The 19,883-nt window shown below is 42.3% G+C and overlaps 1 protein-coding gene across 6 annotated transcripts in view; it reads right to left on the bottom strand.

The window, feature by feature from the left end:
• DOCK6 (dedicator of cytokinesis 6) overlaps positions 1–19,883 on the bottom strand; it is a 274,954-nt gene that overhangs the window by 194,871 nt on the left and 60,200 nt on the right. For all 6 annotated transcript variants that reach the window (XM_082257264.1, XM_082257263.1, XM_082257262.1 and 3 more), the window contains exon 2: positions 2,021–2,111. In XM_082257264.1, coding sequence (XP_082113390.1) covers positions 2,021–2,111 — 91 coding nt within the window. The remainder of the gene's footprint in view (positions 1–2,020; positions 2,112–19,883) is intronic.

The following is a 19,883-nucleotide window of genomic DNA, read 5'->3' on the forward strand; positions in this document are numbered from 1 at the left end:
GTTTCCAAATCCTGTGTGTCTGCGTGTGAGTTTTATGTTAAAAAAATGCAGTCTATATCTGATTTCAGAGCGCCTCTCAGCATTCACGTGACTGGTCGCCTCTCTCGTCCTCTCGACTGACGTCAGCAGGGGGATTTTCGACCCCCTCCCGCTGCAGCTGTCAAATGGAGAGAGGTGGCCGGTCACGTGAGCGCCGGGAGGCGCCCTGAAATCAGGTATATATGTTTTTGTTTTTTTTTTTGAACACACACACAGAGGCACACAGGATTAGGAAACAGAGAAGAATATATAAAAAGTATATAGTAATTTAACAACTACTTTAAGCTAGAAAGGCAGGCACTACTGCCTGCCGAATGGGGTCTCCTCTACAACTGCGTGCAGTACAAGCATTTGCAGAATTGTGGGTTTTTAGGAATTAGAATAGACGCCCCTACTACTTATTAAGTGCTATCTGCAGAGAAATCCACTGTTTTTCAGATGGTCAAAGCTAGCCCTAAGAGTGGTCTCCTCTCACTTCCAAAAGGTACTCAACAGATCTCTGGCCTATGGCTTCCTTCTAAAGCATTCAGGTTGTAAAAGTTAAAATAAAAGTGGACACTGCTGAAATAACCATCTTATTGAGTTTATCAATGCCAAAATTGGTATTTTTTTTTTAGGATAGAGCAGTAATTAGTTATTCATATCATGTTTTTTTTTTATGTTTTGCTGCCCCCCCCCCCCCCCCAGAAGATTTCCTCCTACCTCCTATCCTGGAGACACAACCCGAAACATGAGGAAATCTCTCTAAAGCGAGGGGAATTCCCTTTTAGACACCAGAACGTGTCCCTCCATTGGAAGATTTTCCCTTTATTTCAGGTCTGGCGAAAAAACTGAAAATTGTAGAAATCCCATTATGTCCTGTTCTGGTGACAATGGCCACCAGAAAAAAAAAAAAAAAGATGATGGACGTGAGCCAGATCTTGGAGATAAACATTTCTCAACTTTGCCAATCTCCAACAATGGCTCATGGGGACTATGGTCCATGAGAAGCTCACTTTCATTCTTAAGGACTCTAATGCTAATTTTTTAAGGGTCTGGGACCCCTGAATACCCTTTTACACTCACCTGAACATAGATCACACTCTACTTTTGATATGAAGACCTCTACAGTTTACGTTTGCTACGTCCAGCTGGTGGCCCACACGGGAGTTTTGCTTTACTCTTCTTCTCCCTTCCCTCCTCTTCTGTCCATCCCTCCACACAAGTACCTTTTCCAGTTCCCCTCTTCATCCCTGGTTCTTCTTTCTATTGTTCTGTTGTATATGTCCAGATCTACCCTTCCTCCTACCCTAGAGCTCCTTCTTTGAGCTGATTGGCATCCCCTCTCTCTCCCTTTTCTCCCTCCCAGAGAGGCGTTCTTACCTGTTGATGCAGAGCACACCCCATAAGCACCATATAGGCAGCGCCAATTACCCATCCCCCACCCTATATTTCATACAGTCTTTTGACTGTAGTTCAGGGTAGGCCACAGCCTATTTATTTATTTCCATTCCTTGGATATCCTTAGCGCGGATTTTATTTCTTACCCCATAGGCATAACCCGTACCCCATCCCAGTGCTGGTCACAGAGCTCCTGATACCTTGACATTTGCAGTACTCTGCCTACAAATATCACCGTAATACTCATGTATACTTTAACGATCTCGCTTCTGCTTACCCCTTCTTTTTGTACTTAACCTTAATGTTTTTTGTATTATCTGTAAAATGTGAAAAACCCAATAATCCTTTTGTGAAACAAAAACAGATGATGAATCGCCCAACCAGGAAAAAGAACAAGTGGTCTAACCCTACTCTATTCCATCCAACCCTTAAAAAAAAAAAAAGTTTTGGCTTTTCATACACTTTAAATTTTTAGAGGCAGATAAACATGTAAGCCTGGTAAGGAACACAATAATCAGACTGTGTGATCTGAGTATAAGGAAGCAGATATACATTCCATGATTAGTAACAATTACACTGGTCGGGACTCATGAAAACTCACTGATTGTTGACTTCCTGCTCGTTTCTTGGAAAGTTGCGGAGACCCTCCATATTCTCTGGAGACCTGTTTCCGAACCTCTGCAGCCACCGTCCTGGAACAGAAACAAAAATGTCTAATTACTCTTTTCATCTGGCCTTGGCAGCTCTTCCAATACGATGGCCTTTCTTTAAAAGAAGAACTCTGCTAAGCTTACTTATGTAAAATGAGCAAGGGACATAACCACATGAAGACATTTAGATAAACCACAGTCTTCTCTGTGAAGGCGATGCTTTCCTATGGCCTGTGTTATGCATTTGCCAGGATTTGTGTTGACTTGGTAGTACTGAAGGCCACCAATGGTGAAATTCAAGGCCTTTCTTGGCTGGCATGTTGACTCTCTGGCTTTGAACCAGCACTAAACCCATCAATTTAACCATTTAAAAAAACAGTAACATTCCAGGTGTAACTGTCACATTGGTTGTGCTCTCAACCAAATTGTCAAACCATCAAATGGCTGATGTCATAACTCATCACATGTGCAGCATCATGGAAGTTTAAGATCCAACAGGGGCCAAGATGGCAACTTCCTTGGCTGAAAATGATAAGAGGGTTTAGTTTTTCTTTAACTACTTGCCGACCATCCATCTATATGTCAGGGACAGGATCAGATCGGATAGCAGTGGCTGTCAGCAGACAGGTCACCGCTGACATCTGCCGTTCCATAGGGGTGCATGGAGCATCCAATCAGGTCCACTTGAAAAACGGACAAGCGGACCTGATTGGGCCACTCATTCTCCTCTATGGGGAGGCGGGTGTCAGCGGCGATGTGTCCACTGACACCCACCTGGCATCTGATCAGACAAGATCAGCTGAAAAAAAGAGGGGGCCCTGGCACACCAAAGGTCCGCACATAATATACAATGTATGCATGCTATAGACAACGGTCTATGGACATTCTATTCATCAACTTATGTACAACCAGCCTGTCAGGCCTTTACCGAATGATCGGTGCCGCTGGCTAAATCCAGCAACACTGATTATTGTATCCTGCCGGTGGGGAAGAAAGAACACAATAACTCATCAAATGTGTGGATGTGGGAATCAGATCATTTTTTTTTTTTTCGTTCAACCTGCTGGCAGAACATAAAAAAAGTGAATCAAGTATGGGCCACCCTAAGGGAAACAAACAGAGACTGTTTTAAGATAGACCCTTTACAAATCCATTCCCCCACTAAGGACTGCAGGGGTTAATGGGCCGCACAAAAAGGACCAAAGGGCTGCATACGACCCTCAGGTACCAGGATCCAATATACTAGTTCTGGGTTCATGTCCATACTGAAGCCAGGGACACTCACAGTGGTTGGGATCATCTAAAACACTGCCAGGGGTGCTTACAACATTCAACTTTATTCCTATGGTTTAAAGTAGAATTTAAGACAAAACCTTTGATTTTTAATTTTGGAGTGGGCAAGGATTGGAACCTCTGTCAGATATTTACTGCTGTGTTAAAGAACCAATAATGGAACTACAGGTGCAGAAGCCCCTACAATAGGCATTTGTTGATGTATCAGAGCTGTGTGCAGGCAGCCTTCGTTAGTGAGTGGATATGCAGCGGCAGTACGGTCTTACCTGCACATTCAAATTGACAGAAATGCATGGAGAGGTGAACAGCCCCAAAATTCGAGGATATGCACCAGCTCTTGAAAGCCCATCAACCTCACATGCAGTCAAGTGTGTGCAGCCGCTGTATATCCACTCACAAATATGAGTTGCCTGCCGCAGCTCCGGGATCCTCCTGACACAAACCCCAAATTTATGCTGTATAGGCTTCTGTACTTGTGTAAATAACACTTTAAGAGTCCAAAGCCTTTAACTGATTCCCCAAAAAAAGCAACAAGCATCCAATGCGTTTCAGGGGCCTATAACAAAATGATGGCGGTGCAGGCCTTCTACTGATCTGGGTGGACGTCATATTTTATTTATATTATTTCAGGTACTTATATAGAGCTGTCAATTTACGCAGTGCATTACACATACATTGTACATTCACATCAGTCCCTGCCCTCAAGGAGCTTACAATCTAAGGTACCTAACTTATACATACATACCAACACATACTAAAGCCAATTTTTTTAGAGAGGAACCAAATAACCTACCAGCATGTGGGAGGAAACCGGAGTACCTGGAGGAAACCCACGCAGGCACAGGAACAGCAAACTCCAAGCAGGTAGTGTTGTGGTCAGGATTTGAACCAGCGACCCTTTTGCTGCCAAGTGAAAGTGCTAACCACTACACCACTGTGCTGCCCCTTATGACATTCTCCCAGATCGTGCTGCGGCACGATTTGTCACCGGCTGTGTGACTGATCACATTATCGGATTACTGCCGCTACTATGTGACCACAGAGACTAATCACAGCAGGTCACATGACAGTTGTAAACAATGGATGGCTTTCTTTCATGCCATCCATTGAGTACAATTGTGTTGCTTGCTGTGATTGGTCAGTGTGATCACATGGTACAGACCGGGCCATTCACAGACCATCTGCACCACGTTATGTGTGGCCAATCACAGCTAATCAAAACAAATCAAATTGAATGAATTTGTTTCATTCAGTAAAATGATTGCTTATAGCAACGAAATACACTGCTATAAGCAATCATATGTGTAAAGAAACAAAAATTCTGATAACTTCCCCAGAGTAGTACAATGTTACTACAGTAACATTATATTGCTCTGGGCAGTGTGTTAAAAACAAAATGTAAAAAAATAAAAAAATGTAATAAAAAATAAAACAATTAAAAAATATATATACATTTTTTTTTTCTTACTGTCACCACCACACTTATTATGACACTGGACTGCACGGGTAACAGTATGTAAAATAAAATAAATAAATTAATAAATAAATAAAAAAGTGACTTTTTTTATTTCTTAATTTTTCAAAAAATGATGACAAAAAATTACAACTATAAAAAAAAAAACCCTATGCCTCTTACTAAATACATTGGGCTATATTTTCCAAAAAAAGGGGGGTCATTAGGGGGATATTTGTACTGTCCTGGCATTTTCGGGCCTCAAGAAATGAGATAGGCCGTCAGTACATCAGGATTGATAAATTTTCAGATATATCTCATAATTTGTGGACTCTATAACTTTCACACAGACTAAATATACACTGATTTGGGTTATTTTCACCAAAGATATGTAGCAGAATACACTTTGGCCTAAATTTCTGAAGAACAATTATTTATTTGCAAAATTTTATAACAGAAACGAAGAAAAAACAAGTTTTTTTTTTTTTTTTTTTAATTTTCAGTATTCTTTTGTTAATCTAGAAAATAATAAATGATTAAATAACACCAAAAAGATAGCTCTAGTTGTGTGAACAAAATTATAAAAATGTAGTTTGGGTACAGTGTTGCATGACCTTGCTATTGTCATTCAAAGTGCGAAAGCGCTGAAAGCTGAAAATTGGCCTGGGCAGGAAGGGGCTAAATGTGCCCAGTATTAAAGTGGTTAGTCTATGGCAGGATAGATGTGGGAACACAGCCAGTATGTGTTGTGTGCCAGTGTTAGCATTACAGGAAGTAATAAACACCTGATAGAGGTAGTGACCCTTCCTCATTCCAACCAAAGCAAAACTAAAAATTTGGCTCAATCTGCTACTACTTAGAGCAGACCATAACTTTAAAGTGAAAGTACCGCTCATTGGTTCATCCAAACATGTAAAAAAATCAATACTTGGAATTCTTCTTTAAGATCCATGGTCAGGAACTTCCTGTTATAATTATAGAAGGAAAAAAACATATTATATATATATATATATATATATATATATATATATATATATATATATATATATATATATATATACATACACACACACACACACACACACGTACACATACATACATACATACATACATACATACATACATATATATAAATAATAGGACTTTACAGGTAGCCACCAATAATCCCATAAGGAAAGATCAGTACTCGATTGTATATAAAAAATACAAAATTTATTTCGACAACATAATCAAAAAAATCATAAAAACCACAACATGAATGGTATACATGAGGTGCTAAACAGCATGTTCCTGTAGCAAAAGAACCCAAAGATTGCCCATTGTATGCCAAGGTCTGGTGTCTGTGATTCACAGAAATGAACGGCCTCCCGTGTCCAGGCCAATATGTATTCTAGTGTGTAGATACCAATGGATCGCTACGTGTTTCGCTAAACAGCTTCCTCAGGAGATCCTACTGGTGTTTGGATAGTAGCCACGAGGCATCAAATCTCTTCTCACTTTTAATTTGAGAGAGTGATGATGGTGATAGAAATATTCTTATATTGAAAATATTGTGCCGATCCAATCCTGTGTTCAAAAGCCCCTTTGACATGGAGACAATGGAGATGTCCACTCTGGAGTGGACACAATGGAGTGGAGATCTCCATCCATTGTCTCCCTGTCAGAGGGGCTTTTGAACACAGGATTGGATCAGCACGTAGAGGAGCCGTGGCTCCCGAATAGCAAGAAGGAAACTGATACAGAGTGGATATTTTCAATATTTCAATAGAAGAATATTTCTATCACCATCATCACTCTAAACGTGAGAAGAGATTTGAAGCCTCGTGGCTACTATCCAAACACCAACAGGAACTCCTGAGGAAGCTGTTTAGCGAAACGCGTAGCGATCCATTGGTAGCTTACACACTAGAATCCATATTGGTCCGGACACGGGAGGTCGTTCGTTTCTGTGAATCACAGACACCAGACCTTGACATACGATGGGCAATCTGTGGGTTCTTTTGCTACAGGAACATGCTGTTTAGCACCTCATGTATACCAATCATGTTGTGTTTTTCTTTTTTGTTTTTTTACTATGTTTATTATGTTGTCAAAATAAATTTTGTATTTTTTATATACTGATCTTTCCTTATGGGATTATTGGTGGCTACTTGTAAAGTCCTATTTTATATATATATATATATATATATATATATATATATATATATATATATATATATATATATATATATATATATATATATATGTTTTTTCTTTATATAATTATATAAGGAAGTTCCTGACCATGGATCTTAAAGAAGAGTTCCAGGTATTGATTTTTTTACATGTTTGGATGAACCAATGAATGGTACTTTCACTTTAAAGTTATGGTCTGCTCTAAGTAGTGGCAGATTGATGATAAAATATATATTGGCGTTAATCGCCAACAATACCTGCGCAAATGGCAAAATAAATGTGTCACTGTGTGAATCCTATACAAAAATTAATAAATCAATCATAAAGTGCAACATTTTGCTACAGGAACATGCTGATTAGCACCTCATGTATACCATTCATGTTGTGTTTTTCTTTTTTGTTTTTTTACTATGTTGTCGAAAAAAATTTTGTATTTTTATTTACAATCGAGTACAGATTTTTCCTTATGGGATTAACGGTGGCTACCTTTAAAGTCCTATTACCTATATGGTTTTTATTTCTATACTTACATTAATTGTATGTGGTGCCACAACATACAGGGTCATGTCTCAATTTTGTATACAACTTCCTGTTATAAGGTGACAATGCTCTGTCCTGGTCTCCGAGTTGTGCCCCGGTGTTGTCACCTGTCACACACCCTACCAATGGAGCTATAAATGGCCCTGACCACATGCGCTGCCAATGTTATCATCAGGAAACCCTTCCTGAGAAATGTCATGCAGCTGATGCTGTAGTGCAAGTGTACATGAAATAGCTGCTAAGAGGCTGAAGGAGATCAGCTGGGCTAAGATGCAAACGAAGAACATAAAAAGTGAAGCAGTATTTTTTCTTATTTTTTTTAAATGCCAATTTTTTATGATACACAGCGCTTTATCAAACTAAACATCACCCTGTTAGGGTTTAGATCCGCTTTACCTATATACAGACTTATGGTACAGGTGCAGCAGCTTCCTAGCCAATCAGACTGAAGTTATATTATCGAGTTGTTTGGGGTAAAGACAGCACTCACTGAAGTTCTAGCACTGCTTTCGCTTTTAATGTAGGTACCATTATGCAAATGCAGAACAATGACTCCAGCTGTGCCTGACGCACACAACCAGAGGACGCCCGCGCGCTCGCTAAGCCGTCGTGATCCACTGACACAGTTCCAGTTATTATCCCCTGAGAGGAAACGCTTATAAAGAACTGTGGAAAGTATGCACTATAAAGGAGGATTTGATGCCATTATAGTTCTCGGCCCTGCAGGGCTTATCTGCTATTGTCAGGAAGTGAGCTGCACTGACAGGCGAGACACCGGAGAGGCGGGGGTGACCCGGGAGGTAGCAATCAGTCACCCTGCACAATCTCTGCAGCCAACTATAGATACAGCAATGGTAAACCATGCCGAAATAAAAAAATTAAAGTCATTTTTAATATGAGAATTCGATTCTCCAGGTTTACTCACCTTCATTGGTATATGGTATGTACCATCATTGACAACTGGCAGTTATCACTTTAGTCATCATATTATGGTGACATACACATAATGCAATAATTATGGTTGGCAGTATACACGCATACGCTATATGGACACTCCTCCAAATTATTAAGGTCAGGTGATTCCATTGAAGGGTATGGTTATTTTTTTGGACAGTTTTTGGCTTCAAACGAGTTTGGAGAAGTCCTCTTCTGTTCCAGCATAACTGTGACCATGTAGACTACCAGCTCCACCATGACATGGTTTGACCAGTTTGTAATGAAGTAACTCAAGTGGCCCGCGTGAAGCCCTGACCTCAAGCCTACTGAACGCCTTTAGGATTAATTGGAACACTGAGCTGGGGTTTCCAACATCAGGAACTGACCTCACAAATACTTTAAGCCGGGTCTTCAACATCAGGAACTGACCTCACAAATGCTTTAAGACGGGTCTTCAACATCAGGAACTGACCTCACAAATACTTTAAGCCGGGTCTTCAACATCAGGAACTGACCTCACAAATACTTTAAGCCGGGTCTTCAACATCAGGAACTGACCTCACAAATACTTTAAGCCGGGTCTTCAACATCAGGAACTGACCTCACAAATGCTTTAAGCAGGGTCTTCAACATCAGGAACTGACCTCACACATGCTTTAAGCCGGGTCTTCAACATCAGGAACTGACCTCACAAATACTTTAAGACGGGTCTTCAACATCAGGAACTGACCTCACAAATACTTTAAGCCGGGTCTTCAACATCAGGAACTGACCTCACACATGCTTTAAGCCGGGTCTTCAACATCAGGAACTGACCTCACAAATACTTTAAGCAGGGTCTTCAACATCAGGAACTGACCTCACAAATACTATAAGACGGGTCTTCAACATCAGGAACTGACCTCACAAATACTATAAGACGGGTCTTGAACATCAGGAACTGACCTCACACATGCTTTAAGCCGGGTCTTCAAAATCAGGAACTGACCTCACAAATGCTTTAAGTCGGGTCTTCAACATCAGGAACTGACCTCACAAATGCTTTAAGTCGGGTCTTCAACATCAGGAAGTGACCTCACAAATACTTTAAGCCGAGTCTTCAACATCAGCAACTGACCTCACTGCTTATTTGGCTGAATGGACACAAATTCCCACACTGGCACACTCCAAAATCTCGTAGAATAACTAGATTTAAGACTATTATAGGTGCAAATAAGGGGGAGGGACAACAGCATAATAATGCCCATGATTTTAGAATTGGTTATCCAACAAGCTCATGCAGGTGTGATGGTCAGGGGCCTACAAACCATTAGCCATACAGTGTAGCTTCCAACTGTCCCTCATTTTCCTCTTTTCACCTTGATTGCCCTTATTTTCCATGGTTTCATTATTATTTTATGTCTGATGGGTTGAGACAGCTTTATCAGATGCTTAAACATTCTCCCAAGAGGTTCAGAAACCTTTCCTGGTGCCTCCTAATCTCAAGTGAAAATAAAAAAATGACTAACTATCCATACCTACTCTTTTTAAAGCTGAAGTTTTGGTATGGCAATTTTTACATAGCTACACTGGTCCAGCTTGGACCAAAGTAAATACGCATGTGCCATGCAGTCCAACAAATACCTGCATAGTTCAGTGTAGGTCCACAATACCCAATGTAACAATCCAGATACTAGGTGCAAGCTCGGCCTACAACTGAAAAAAGACTGTAAAATGAATAGGATGGCTGCACACCAGAGTAGGAAAGTCCAAACAATTCCAAATTCACGCATATACTGTGCAAATGCATTAGCATCTTGCTCCTAAGCTTCTGTCACTGCGTTGCATGGTGTGGATTTTACTTTAATAAAATTTGGAATTTTTTGGACTTTCCTACTCCGGTGTGCAGCCATCATATTTGTTTTACAGTCTATTTTCAGTTTCAAGCCGGGCTTGCACCTGGTATCAAAATTGCTACATTGGATATTGGGGACCTACTTTGAGCAATGCAGATATTGGTTTTACAGTCTATGTATATGCAATACCTGCGGGGTCCCCATAGAAACCAGAAATCAGTGTAGTAGGCACCGCTACTACAGTGATCTCCACCAGGACCCAAGCAGCTGCCCTACTGAATACAGGATGTCGGGAACTTCTTGCGTGCACCATTCGGGGAAAACTTTACATTTTCTTCATGAATGCAAAGCATTCTCTGATTGGACAAGGCAGTGACATCACTACCCCAACTCTCCACCTTGTCCAATCAAGAGAATGTATTGCATTCATTGAGAAAATGTAAAGTGTTCCTTGAATGGGGCTCATGCAGAGTGCGCAAACTCATATTTTCACAATGCAGCAGGGCAGCTGCTTGGCATGGGACCCGGAACTGGTGGAGATCACTAGAGTAACGGTGTCTCTTCCACCGATTTCCAACTTCCAGGGGGATCCCACAGGTATGAAACATACAAGGTAACATTTGTACAAGCTGGATCAATAGGTCTATACAAATTGCCATACCTAAAGTTCAGCTTCAAGGAAGGATTGTTGGTAGAAGGAAGTAGTTTAATACTGATCATTTATAAATTATTTTTAAATTTCACAGGGTATTAAGGGGAATGGGGGCGTTACAGGAATGCCTGTTAATTACACTGCATGAAAATGAAAGATCATGTTGTCAAGTAGCCCTCACCTCAAGAAAAAAACACTACGTCACAGAGAAAAAGACAATCGATTTTATGGGAGTAGTTATAAATCAGAGATAACACGGAAACCATTTCCATTTGTAAACACATCAATAAAACATATGGGAAGGAATATTTGTTTTGGGTCTTTACTCTAGAATCATGAAGGAAATGTAAGTAAGGGAAAATAACTTTTGCAATGACAAAACATCTTAAAGAGGTTGTAAACTCGTTAAAAAAATGTTTTTTTCTTTTACAACCTGCAAGAGAAAGACATAATGAGCTAGTATGCATCGCATACTAGCTCATTATGAAATACTTACCTTAGAACGAGCCCCCGCCGTGCCGCTCTCTTACCTGTATGACGAGCGACATGTTCAGTCGCCCGTCTTCCGGGATCGCGGCATCCAGCCATCGGATTGGCCGGAGCCGCGGTGACGTCACTCCTGCGCACGCGCGCAGGAGCCGACGGTCACGGCACGGGGCTCTGAAGGAACGGCACGATCAGCCGTTCCTTCAGAGCGCATGCGCCAGTGACGTCACTGGCTGCATTAAAGGTAAATATCTCCTAAACCGTACATGTTTAGGAGATATTTACAGTACCTATAGGTAAGCCTTATCATAGGCTTACCTATAGGTACAACTTCCTGAGGAGGGTTTACTTCCTCTTTAAAGCTTATATAATGAGATTTTAGTGATTGGCTACACATATAGTTTGAAAAACAATAAAATAAAACAAACCAAAAACGATCACACTTTTTACTTTAACAGTTTAGGTAAATAGTAAAATAAACATACAATACCTGACATAAGACTCAATAGGTTCTTATCATCTACAGCAGCCTTTCTCAACCTTTTCAGCACAGAGGAACCCTTGAAATAAATTTCTGGTCTCTGGGAACCCCTGCTAAAAATCTACAACTCATGACACATTAGTGTGACAGTCAGTGGGAAGAATTCTCCTTTCTCTTGTCATCATTGGGAAGAATTACCCCTTACAGATCGCTAAAAGGAACAATGATATCAGTGGAACTTATCTGAGAGGCAGAAATTGTCCATTGCTCAAGGAACCCCTAGCAACCTCAGGAGGAACCCTAGGATTCCATGGAACCCTGGTGGAAAAACCCTGATCTTCAGAAAAACAGGAATGTAGACATGAGGAACAAGTGCTAAATTTTGTATGATGGACCAAGCCAAGTCTGTTCACAAAACAGAACACACTTCTATAATGCTACCAGATGCTGCCACTAGCCAATTTTCTGAAAAGTGTCTGCTGTCTGGCGTTCAAGAAGCGATCCTGCCACCTCCTGAATGTCAGGGGTTTTTTTTCCCCAAGCTCTTGGCTTCCAGTTGCGACACCGTTCTATCAATTTGAATGTTTTTTTTTTTCTGAGCTCCACAGTATGGTGCTTGTCTATTCCACTAAACCAAAAAACCTGAACCACAAAATAACAGTACCCAAAAAAAAAAATATGAGGGTGTTTTGTCGAACCTCTAAAGAGAAAGGGCCTTATTTCCCTGATATCCCGTGGGGGGGGGGGCAAGGCTCCAAACAGGGACGAGGTACTCTAGTCCACCTAGCAGAAAGCAGGCAGAATCTGCTCCTCAAGGACCTGCCAAAGCCAGCCCACCAATTACTTGGTGAGTGCTTCCCCCGAAAAGAGATCCTGAAATGGGGAGAGAAAAAAAAAAAAAAGACAGAAAAACCTCAAATGAGGAGAGGAAAAAGACCTGAAAGACTCCGAAAGGGAAGAAAAAGACCCGAAAGACCTCAAATGGGGAGAGGAAAAAGACCTGAAAGACTCCGAAAGGGAAGAAAAAGACCCGAAAGACCCAGAAAGGGAAGAAAAAGACCCCGAAAGGGGAGAGGAAAAGGACATGAAAGACCCCAAATGGGGAGAGGAATACCTGAAAAGCCCCAGAACTTCTCCCAGACATCAGAGCAGGCCCCCGATAAACCTGCACCCTGTGTCTCTGTGAGTTAAAAAGAAAAATAAACCCAAAAGTGCAGTGCAAGTGCTCCTGCAATAAAGAAGTGAAAAAATACAAATAAAAAAGTGTTAAGTGCAATACACATGGCAGGCCTTCACCCTTTACAAAAATTGCTCTAGGCTATCCCAAAGGCACCCAAGAGGAATGTGCAAGTAAAGCAGTAGGCGACATGATCAAGTGCACATGAAAGCTCAGTGGGGTCCCAAACCCAGTGTTTTTCTGGTATCCCTGGGACCCCACCCCCAGGGAGCACATCATCCGGAGCTTCTTTGTGCCTACACCCCTGGCCAGACAAGAGCATCCCCATCCCTACCAGAAAGGCATTTGCATTTAGGGAAAAAGTCCTGCCTACAACCTGGCTTAAGCCTGGTGCACAAGGCCAGAATTATCCTGGGAGGAAAGGATCCCTCCCACAGTACCCACCTTATTACATCAGAAATGACTAACTGGCGCCCCCCATGCTCTCAGGATGACAGTCTTCTGTTCTGGACAACTAATAAGAACAGATATTACACTTGATCTTAGCCAAAAACTGGCTTGGATGGTCAAGTATAACAGACGGTGCTGCCTGCCAACTTAACATGCCATGTTAAATTTGCATGTAAACAGCCCCTCCAGCCGTATCGCACACTTTAGGTGGGCGCTCAACCACCTGTTTTTACCATCTCAAGCCATTTGTGTGAAACAGCCTAAGTCACCCAGATAGATTCTGTGATTGATCAAAATAAAGGCAACCAAAAACTGTTTCAGTGACAGCCATGTCATGCTAGCCCCCAACACACCTGGATTGCACTTGGGCAGCACACATGAGAAGATCACCGTAACTATTGAATGAATTTTCACACAATTCACAAGTTCTGCATTTGGGAATAGTACAAGCACGGAGCCCTTTGTTGTATTAGACTTTAATACATTACTGTTTCTACACATTATTTTGACTTTAAATGGAGGATAAAGTGGAGTTTCACCTATTTTCTATGTGTGCAATCTATATAATGGCCATTAAGAATGCTCTTACAAATGGCATTAATTTTTTATTTTTTTAAGTAAATACTTTTTTTCTTATTATTTTCAGCAGGACTTCCGGCTGCGGCCGCCGGCGCCTAGGTGATGTCGTCACTAGGCAAGTAGCAAGGACTTCTGGGATATTGGCGTCATATATCCCAGGAGTCCATGCAAATTGCCTAGTGACAAAATCTTGCGTTATTTCCAGATCGGAGATTACGCAAACAGGAAGAGTTAGGCCCCATTTTATAAGAACTGCATCTGCCGGGAAGAACGGAGTATCTCTGATCGGGACAAGCCTGTATGTACAATAAAAAAATTTGATGCGGCACTCTTTCCTGAATATGGCACTGTCTATCTAAATCAGGCATAATGGCATTGACATTCTCATGCGGGCACTCGCAAGATCGGGAGTTGCATGCTGGGTAGCCAGCTGCACCGGATTCAGGAAATGAAGAGTAGAGGGCTTCAGATGCCCACACCTAACATGGAACCAGGGGCGTACCAAGGGGTTGGCCAGATTGGCGCCTGCCAGGGGCGCAGGCCGAGGAGGGGGGGCGCAAAAAATTGGAAGTGTTAGCAGTGATTGTTGCACCCTCCCCAGAGCCTGCACCCCCAGCGCCCCCAGGCAGGATGCAGCTTCAATCCCGGAGCCCTGTGTCCACTCCAGGTGGCGTCAGTGCGGGCTCTCTGGAGCTCTTTCTCTGCCCACACATGAGGCCAGTCAGCGGTCACATGACCGTGACATCATCAATCGGCTCCAGCGGCGGCAGGCTGGGTATGGGGATTACACTGAGGCTGTCAAAGGAGCCCATACCGCCGACCAGCACCTTCAACCTCCTTTCCACTCCCAGGACAAACTGTCACGTCACCACCCCTCTCTCTCTCTGTCCCCCTCTCTGTCCCCCTCTCTCTTTCGGTCACCCCCCTCTCTCTCTCTGTCTGTCACCCCCCCCTCTCTCTCTCTGTCTGTCACCCCCTCTCTCTGTCACCACCCCTCTCTCTCTTTGTCTGTCACCCCCCTCTCTCTCTCTCTCTCTCTCTCTCTGTCTGTCACCCCCCCTCTCTCTCTCTGTCCGTCACCACCCCTCTCTCTCTCTCTCTCTGTCACCCCCCCTCTCTCTGTCAAACCCTCTCTCGGGGGGGCGCCAATACAGCTCCTCGCCAAGGGCGCTGGAGACCCTAGGTACGGCTCTGCATGGAACCTGCCTTCTTCCGAGATCTGGTTAGCATTCCACTTTTTTCAAAGAAACTACAAGGAACACACTTTTAACATTATCTAACTGTAACTTTATATGTGCACACAAGTACGACAAAGTGTTTAAAAAAAAAAAAAAAACGTTTTGGGGACTGGAATTCCGCTTTAATGATCTGTGACATAGTGCTGCATCCTCTTTGGGGTTTTTGTTTATTACATGTTCTTCATTTGCTTTCATTTTCATTATCTTGGGCACTTTGTAGCTGTAGCTGGGTGCAATTACATACTGTATGTAATTATTTTGTAGCGCAGATATCTTTTACTTGCAAACAGCAATTACTGGGGTCATGTCATACTAGCGAATCCGTCACCAGCACCAAGTCACCTTTAGGTGTACTTTAAGAATGAATGTTCCCTTTAAAATTAGCAAACCATTTTAAGAATAATAGTTTGAAGCTCTCTGCACATATGTAAAAACAGACTGACAATTCCTGGCTCCGGCTTTTGTCACAGCTTGGTGTCATCCACAGGCCGGCACTCCCATAACAATACGCTGTTTAGGGATCAGTGACCTCAGTGGTACAGTTGAGCAAATCTCTTCCAGTTATGAATGGGCAATCTGAAATATACAGCACAAGACCCCCATTAATCAAAATGTCAACAAAGAATTGTACCAAATAGTTCACTGCCACTCCAACCTATTTATAGTCCCCTGCTTGTAAGCAATGCATTATGGGAGATTTACAGCGATCCTGTTACTAAATAATATAAAAGTCACCCTATAAATTAGGAGTTCTAATACTTCCCCATCCTGAAGCCGATGTCTCTGATCTTAATCTCTTGCAGAGATACCTCAGCCAAAGGGCCGTGCACACAAGCTGGCTGAGCCAGTTTAACAGTAGGCCCCATTCACACCTAGAGATATGGAATCGTAGGCAGAATCTGCACAATTCTGCCCGTTATTCCAAATCAGGCTAAAATTGTGGCAAAACACACATTTGGGTGCCATTATTTTTACAGCGCAGAGAAAGCTGGAAGGGTCCATTACCTCCTGATTCCAACGTTCTACCTTGTCTGGCCATGGGCTGGGAAGGCAGAGAGTCTGCAGTGTCTGTGCCCTCTGGGAGTGGTCGCCCCAGAGGTGCTCTTAGTAACACTTGGGTGTGGGACCCCAATGTATGAACCGGCCCAGTGTTAATTTCGTCGACTAAAACCGACTAAAACGTTTTCGTCGACTAACACAATTCAGGTGACTAAAATACGACTAAAACTAAAATGGCATTTTAGTCAAAAGACTATAACTAAAACTAAATCGAAATTTGCTGCCAAAAATTAACACTGGTGCATGCTCAAAGCATAAATAATAACATATTAGATTTTTCACTCCAGGACCAGCAGTAGTATATAATGAGTTTGGAAATTGTAGAGAAATGCTTAAATAATGCATTACAAATTACAATTGAACTACACCCATTTGATTATAGATGACTAAAATGAGTTTTAGTCGACTAAAATGTAGGGCGTTTTAGTCGACTAAAATATACTGGAGTTTTAGTCGACTAAATACGACTAAAACTAAAACACTTGCAGAAGACTAAAATGGGACTAAAACTAAAATGCCATTTTAGTCCTAAGACTAAGACTAAAACTAAATAGAAATTTGCTGCCAAAATTAACACTGAACCGGCCCATGGTCACAGCTCCAAACCCTTTTTCTGCACTGCGCCTTTTAGGGCCTGGCCTTTTGGATAAGTACAGGGGCAATTTTGGTCTACCAGGCCTTAGGGCCTAGGTCAGTGATGGCGAACCTTGGCCCCCTAGATGTTTTGGAACTACATTTCCCATGATGCTCAATCACACTGCAAAGTGCATGAGCATCATGGGAAATGTAATTCCAAAACATCTAGGGTGCCAAGGTTCACCATCACTGGCCTAGGCCAATGCACATTTGGCACGGCCACTTTTTTATCCTCTATTTATTTTCTCCCACGTTTGTCACTTTTGTGTGTGTTTTTCTCACGGATGAAGGTTGTGAGTCCTCTGGCTTACCCTAAAGACTAGGGGGGAGGATGTGTGGCCCTCAGGTTAGTTCCTCCCCTGCCTCTGGGGGGTCTCTCTACGGAAGAGCCCCTCAACCAAGTATTCCGGGTCGGCTTCAGCTGCCCAGAAAAACAGGGTCTTCCAGGCCTTCTGGCTAGGAGGACCATGTAAACCCTTTGTCCCTGTCAGGAGCCTTGCGCCCTGGGGATCAGGGTAGAGGTCCTACCCCTTCGGGGGGTGGACTAAAAGCACACCCTTAAGTGCACTTTTTAGTGTGTGCTCACATGCACGTTTTTTGTTCACTTACGTTTTTTTTCGTTGTAGGTTTTTGCACCACCGCGGACTTAAAATAAAAAAATATTTTTAACAGCACCCCAAACGCAGTGCAATGCATGACGAAAATATGTAGAAATCGCAGCAAAATGTACCTGAGCATGTCGCCCAATACAGTGCAGGAGCTTCTTTGCGTGACAAACGCCCATAAGGCAGCCCATGCAATTGAATTGGCTGCCCTATGCGAGACAAGCGGAAACAAGACGCCCAATAAAAAAATTGTGAGCGGGAACGGGCATTTCCGTTGCGTGAAGTGTGAATGGGGCTTGTGGCAGTGCTGTCGTAAACATGAGTAAAGTATACATGCATTCATTAATATCAATGACTATGCTGCCCCAGGCAGCGGAAATACGTCGGGAGTAATGCTGAACAGGCTCAGCCACCTCATGTGCAAGAGCCCTAAAGGTCTGCAGGGACACAATAATGACATATCAGTTAGCAGGTAGAACCAAAGAAATCATTGCAAGGGATGAAGACATCCAACAGATCAGGAAATGTGTCGGATGCCAAGGATTCTTTAGCTGGTGTACATCTGTAAGATGGATCAAAGTCACCAGGTGGGACTGGTATTACTCACACCCATTTGCATTGGGACTATACCTGGCAATGCTGCCTATGGTGTCAGTTCACACCGCGGTGATGTGCACTGAAAAACAGTATGCAGTGCATGCAATACTCTGCCAGGGCTTTGGTGGAAACCATCGCATCCCAATGCTTCTGTGTGACTAGAACGCAACTTGCCACGTTTCAATAAAGCTTTAACAAAAATGAAAGAAAAAAAAACAGTGCAATGTACAGGGATCCGCAATTTTACACTTGTGTCCTCCCATTGCGCACCAGCAGCTGTGGATTCAGCACGTCGGCTGATGTGAATCAGCCCCAAAGAGGAACTGAATTCTAGAAGCTGTGCCTAAAAAAAGAGTAACAACCACAGAATTTGCACACCAATAGTATCAGTGCCCATTTAATGTAAAAGGAAGTAGAGTGTATCTAATACAGAACATACGGCAAAAATACAGTCAGTGGTTAGGCACACACACCTACATTGTATACATACAAGAATGTAAAATGCAAAATAGTACCATTAATGGCACAAAGGAAAAAAGAAAAATGAGGTCTCCCAAACTGATGTTTCGGGGTTAAGTACCGCTTATTTCAAGGGGCCTCCCTTGACATGGGGGGGACTTAACCCTGAAACGTTGGTATTTTCTGTTTGCATCCGTGCCATTGGTAACGCTTTAGCACTATTTTGCATTCTTATATACAGTGTCTTGCGAAAGTATTCGGCCCCCTTGAACTTTGCGACCTTTTGACACATTTCAGGCTTCAAACATAAAGATATAAAACTGTATTTTTTTGTGAAGAATCAACAAGTGGGACAAAATCATGAAGTGAAACGAAATTTATTGGATATTTCAAACTTTTTTAACAAATAAAAAACTGAAAAATTAGGCATGCAAAATTATTCAGCCCCTTTACTTTCAGTGCAGCAAACTCTCTCCAGAAGTTCAGTGAGGATCTCTGAATGATCCAATGTTGACCTAAATGACTAATAATGATAAATAGAATCCACCTGTGTGTAATCAAGTCTCTGTATAAATGCACCTGCACTGTGATAGTCTCAGAGGTCAGTTTAAAGCGCAGAGAGCATCATGAAGAACAAGGAACACACCAGGCAGGTCCGAGATACTGTTGTGGAGAAGTTTAAAGACGGATTTGGATGCAAAAAGATTTCACAAGCTTTAAACATCCCAAGGAGCACTGTGCAAGCGATAATATTGAAATGGAAGGAGTATCAGACCACTGCAAATCTACGAAGACCTGGCCGTCCCTCTAAACTTTCAGCTCATACAAGGAGAAGACTGATCAGAGATGCAGCCAAGAGGCCCATGATCACTCTGGATGAACTGCAGAGATCTACAGCTGAGGTGGGAGACTCTGTCCATAGGACAACAATCAGTCGTATACTACACAAATCTGGCCTTTATGGAAGAGTGGCAAGAAGAAAGCCATTTCTTAAAGATATCCATAAAAAGTGTCGTTTAAAGTTTGCCACAAGCCATCTGGGAGACACACCAAACATGTGGAAGAAGGTGCTCTGGTCAGATGAAACCAAAAATCTAACTTTTTGGCAACAATGCAAAACGTTATGTTTGGCGTAAAAGCAACACAGCTCATCACCCTGAACA

The sequence above is a fragment of the Pelophylax lessonae genome (assembly GCF_965119305.1).
Source record: "Pelophylax lessonae genome assembly, chromosome: 4".
Lineage (NCBI taxonomy): Eukaryota > Metazoa > Chordata > Amphibia > Anura > Ranidae > Pelophylax > Pelophylax lessonae.